The sequence below is a fragment of the Talpa europaea genome (assembly GCF_964194135.1).
Source record: "Talpa europaea genome assembly, chromosome: 3".
NCBI classification, from domain to species: domain Eukaryota; kingdom Metazoa; phylum Chordata; class Mammalia; order Eulipotyphla; family Talpidae; genus Talpa; species Talpa europaea.
This window is the reverse complement of record NC_140069.1, coordinates 412,354-417,337: the sequence shown is the minus strand read 5'-3', so window position 1 is coordinate 417,337 and position 4,984 is coordinate 412,354. Positions and strand designations below refer to the sequence as shown.

General features: G+C 74.6%; 1 protein-coding gene across 1 annotated transcript; it reads left to right on the top strand.

The window, feature by feature from the left end:
* Positions 1 to 1,569: 1,569 nt before the first annotated feature.
* On the top strand, positions 1,570 to 3,464 carry GRINA (glutamate ionotropic receptor NMDA type subunit associated protein 1; the record flags this gene model as incomplete). The annotated part of the gene is made up of 6 exons (XM_084230205.1): positions 1,570 to 1,963; positions 2,040 to 2,152; positions 2,221 to 2,421; positions 2,508 to 2,636; positions 2,717 to 2,860; positions 2,935 to 3,464. The coding sequence occupies 6 exons, from the start codon at positions 1,570 to 1,572 to the stop codon at positions 3,082 to 3,084; spliced, it is 1,131 nt and encodes a 376-aa protein (XP_084086331.1). The 3' UTR covers positions 3,085 to 3,464.
* Positions 3,465 to 4,984: the final 1,520 nt, after the last annotated feature.

The following is a 4,984-nucleotide window of genomic DNA, read 5'->3' as shown; positions in this document are numbered from 1 at the left end:
CGCCCCGCCCCGCCCCGCCCCGCCCGCGGCGGGCCTCGCCCCCCGCCCCTCCCCGGAGCTTCAGAACCGCGGTCCCGGCCCCACCAAGCCCGCCAGGGGCTCGCGTCCTGCACCCCTCCCCGACCTCAAGGCCCAGTGCCCGCGCCCGCGGCCTCCGGCGGCCCCCACGCCTCTCGCCCCGCAGGGACCCCCGCACCCCAGGACCTGCCCTCCCAGGACCCTGCGGGGCAGAGGTGGTCTCGGGCCGGCCTCGGCTAGGACAGCCTTGGGTGGAGGGGTCGGGCGTTGTTGGAGGCCCGTGGCGGCCGAGACGCGCTTGGCAGCCCCCACGAATCGCAGGCTTCGGGGGCGGGACCCCGGGGTTCAGGCCTGGGTCTTGAGAAGGACCCGGGAGGGGGCGGGGTGCAGGCCCCGCCCCCGGCCCGAGGCCCCGCCCCGGCCGGCCCCCCTCGCCGCCGGCCCCGCCCCGTCATGAGGCCCCGCCCCGCCGCAGGCCCCGCCCGTCGCAGGCTCCACCCGTCGCAGGCCCCGCCCGTCGCAGGCTCCACCCGTCGCAGGCCCCGCCGCGTCGCAGGCTCCACCCGTCACAAGGCCCCGCCCCGTCACAAGGCCCGCCCCGTCGCAGGCCCCGCCCCGTCACAAGGCCCCGCTGCGTCTCAGCCGCAGGCGCAGGCCCAGCGCAGCGGCCGCCCGGCGGGTGCGGGGCGCGTGCGGGACGGGCGCAGCGGCCTTCCACCGCGGGCCGCGCCGCGGACACCGTGCGCTCCGGCCCCAGGCGCCCGCGAGCGGTGAGTCTCCGGCCCAGCCCCGCGTCTGGCCCGCCGGCCGCTCCCGCGCGAGCCCCGCGCCGCGGCCAGTCGCGGGGGGCCGGCGCGCTGCGCCCGGGGGCGGCGCGGGCCCGGGGGGCGGGCGGGCGGGGCGCGCGGCGGCAGAGGACCCGCGCCCAGCGCCCCGGCCCGGCGGGAGCCCCCGCGCCCGCCCCCGCCGCGCCCCCGCCGCGCCCCCGCCGCGCCCCCGCCGCCCTCCGGCCGCCCTCCGGCCGCCGCACCCCCGCCCGCCCGCGCTGTTCGCGGCGTCCCCATGGCCAGGCCCCGCCTAGGCGCGGGGGGCGCGGGCGGCGCCGGAGAGGGGCGCGTGGGGCCCGGGGGTGCCGGGGCAGAGGCAGCGGCCGGCCGTGACCCCTCGAGGCCGCTTAGGGGCCGGGATGCGCGGGGCAGGGTCGGGCGCCCCCCACGCGTCCCCGCCGGCCGGACCGGCCCGGACGCACCCGGCCCAGCGCGGGGAGAGGACCCGCCGGTGGCTGGGAGAAACCGGCGAGGCCCCCTCCCTGCGGCGCGAGCCCGGGCTGACGCCGGCCTCCCGTGCCCGTCCCCTCCTGCGCCTTGGGGGTGGCCCGGCGCGGCCCCTCCAGAGCCCCGGGGCCCCCGCCGCGGCGGCCCAGCCCCGCCGGCCTCTCGGGCAGGGAGCCCCGGGCCCGGGAGGATGTGGTGGCGCCGGCAGGTGCCTGGGAGCCGGCGCCGCTCACCGTGTGGGTCTCTTCTCTAGGGGGCGCCCGCAGAGCCCGCGACCATGCCCCATGAGAAGAGTTTCCTGGTGTCGGGGGACAGCTATCCTCCCCCCAACCCTGGATTCCCGGGGGGCCCCCAGCCCTCCATGCCTCCTTACCCCGGGGCCCCTTACCCACAGCCCCCTTTCCAGCCTTCCTCCTATGGCCAACCAGGGTACCCGCAGGGCCCCAGCCCCTACCCCCAAGGGGGCTACCCCCAGGGCCCCTACCCCCAAGGGGGCTACCCCCAGGGCCCCTACCCCCAAGGGGGCTACCCCCAGGGCCCCTACCCCCAAGGGGGCTACCCCCAGGGCCCCTACCCCCAAGGGGGCTACCCCCAGGGCCCACACCCGCAGAGCCCCTTTCCCCCCAACCCGTATGGGCAGCCGCAGGCCTTCCCGGCGCAGGACCCCAGCTGTGAGTACTGGTGGGGGCGCGGGCAGGGGTGCGGGCGGGGTGCGGGCCGGCGGCACTGACCCGTGCACCCTCCCAGCCCCTCATCTCGGGACCTACCACGAGGAGGGGCCGCCTTCCTACTATGACAACCAGGACTTCCCCGCCACCAACTGGGACGACAAGCGCGTGCGGCAGGCCTTCATCCGCAAGGTGGGTGCCGGGCACCCGGGCGCAGCGGGAGGTGGGCGCCGCCGTGGGCCTGACCGCCTCCTCCCCAGGTGTTCCTGGTGCTGACCCTGCAGCTGTCGGTGACCTTGTCCACCGTGGCCGTGTTCACCTTCGTTGGGGAGGTGAAGGCCTTCGTCCAGAAGAACGTCTGGACCTATTACATGTCCTACGCGGTCTTCTTCGTCTCCCTCATCGTCCTCAGCTGCTGCGGGGACTTCCGCAGGCAGCACCCCTGGAACCTCGTGGCCCTGGTAACCCCCGGAGCCCGTCCCCCACCCCCGCCCCCAGGTGCCGTTCCCATGTGCCAGCAGCCCACACCCGGAACTCTGCCCCACAGTCGGTCCTGACCCTCAGCCTGTCCTACATGGTGGGCATGATCGCCAGCTTCTACAACACCGAGGCGGTCATCATGGCCGTGGGCATCACCACTGTTGTCTGCTTCACGGTGGTCATCTTCTCCATGCAGGTGAGGGCCGGGCGGCGGTGGGGCGGGCGGTGGGGCAGGTGGGCGGCCTGGCACCCCGGCACCCACCCCCTCGCCCACAGACGCGCTACGACTTCACCTCGTGCATGGGCGTGCTGCTGGTGAGCCTGGTGGTGCTGCTGGTCTTCGCGCTGCTCTGCATCTTCATCCGGAGCCGCATCCTGGAGATCGTATACGCCTCGCTGGGCGCGCTGCTCTTCACCTGCGTGAGTGGGGCTGGCGGGGGGTGCAGGGTGGGGCAGAGTGGGGAAGGCGCCCTTCACCGGCCCGCCGTCCCCAGTTCCTGGCCGTGGACACCCAGCTGCTGCTGGGGAACAAGCAGCTGTCGCTGAGCCCCGAGGAGTACGTGTTTGCGGCGCTGTACCTGTACACCGACATCATCAACATCTTCCTGTACATCCTCACCATCATCGGGCGCGCCAAGGAGTAGCCCGGCCCAGCGCCCGGCAGTGCCCACTGCCTGCCCCTGAGCCCCGGGCACCTGGGCCAGCCGGCCCTTCCCACTGTGCCCTGCACATCCTCTGTCCCGACCCGTGGCCACAGCATGGCCCGCCCCCCGGGCAGCGGCCGGGCTCCGCGCCCCCCCCCCACCCCGCCCCATTGCATGAGCCTGTCCCCAGCCCACCCCGGGTCTGGGGGCGCCGCCAGGCCCGGGGAGAGGGAATGAGCCAAGAGGTGAGGGCGCACGTCTCCCCTCTGTCCCAGCCCCCCGCCTGGCATAGAGCACCCCCACTGCGCCTTGCAGCGCTGCCCGCGGGCCGAGGGGCAACCTGGGGAGGGTGCGCACCTGCTGCTGTCTCTGAATCAGAATAAACGGGACCCTCCCGCCGCCCTGCCTGTGACCTCTCCCTGCCCGCCCACCCGCTCAGGCTCACACAGCAGCTTCTGCCTCTCAAACTCTTCCCCCTCCCCCCCCCCGCCTGCCACATCAGGGGTCCCTGCCAGGACTCCTCAACACCTACCCCAGGCCTGGCACACACAGGCCCCCACACACAGCCTCACACAGGCCCCCCCCACACCGCCGGCAGGAGCTCACAGCCACCCCCCAGCCAGCTGTCTATCCCCACACCCCTTCACAGGGGGCCCTGCTGGCGGGCCTGACTCTGTCTCTGGGCGCCCGGCCCCAGCCTCCCCAGCGCCTCACCCCAGTGGGGCCAAAGGCCACCCTGGCACTGCACATGTCTCGCGGCAGCCCCCACAGGCCCCCACCTCCACCCTTCCCACAGCCAGTCGCCCCACTGCAGCGCCTGAAGCATGCGGGGCTCGTGGGGAAGGCGTGCACAGCACCTCAGCTGCAGGCCGCCCCCCACCAGCCGCCACCCAGGCCACAGACAGCGCCTGCGCCTGCCAGAGCCTCCAGGGTGCTGGGTGAAGTCCATGGTCTGCGCCCGGCACACAGCCCTGCCATCTGCCTGCTGGCCACTCCAGCTGGCCTCCCGCCACCTCCTCCCCTCCCACCAGGCCTCGCCGCTCGGCCTGACCCCCGCCCCGGACTCCGCTCACCACGGGGCCCGTCCTGGAGTCGTCTGTCCTGTCACCCCGCTTGTCCCCACGCCACGCCCCGGGCAAGCGACGCATCCCCCACCTCCTCCAGGAGCACGTGCCTCCACCCGCCAGGGCCCTCAGCTCCCGCAGCACCCACGCCAGGGCTGAGGACAAGCGAGGTGGGATCAGGGCACAGCCCCGCTGGAGACGCCGGTGGCCTGGGGCTGGGCTGGGCGCGGAGCCAGGGCCTGCTGCCAGAGGAAGGCCACACCTGCCGGAGCGTCCTGCAGAACAAGCCCGGGGCGGGGCCCGCAGCCTCCCTGGGCAGGGCAGATGCCTGGCGGGTGAGCCTGGAGCAGGCGCCTGCAGGTCCAAGGCCGGAGGAAACGTGGCAGTCGTGGGCCGAGCCTGCTGGTTTACGACGAGGTGGCCCCCCACCGTCCGAGAGGGCCTGGCCCGGCGGTCAGGCTGGCGTTGCGGGCGCGGGGCTGGCGCAGGCACACGCAGGCCATGTCCGGTTCAGAACAGAAAGGCCCACACGGCGCTGGCGCCAGAAGCCCATGTGGCCCAAATGTTCAAGATGAGCCCCCTGGTGACCAGGTCCCAAAGAGCTGGGGCCCCGGCATGTCCAGGCCAGGAGGGACGGCTCAGGGCCTGGCTCGGCCCGTCCTCCTGCCACAGAATACCTGAGACGAGGTGGCCGCCCGCAGCCCCCACCAAGGACTGCCCCACGGCAAGGCCTGGACCCCGCAAGTCACCCAAAGGAACCTGACCCCGCCCCCCCCAACACGCTAATTCATCCTTTAGTCAAAGAGGGATAGTTACTCCGAAATCCACCGTCGTGT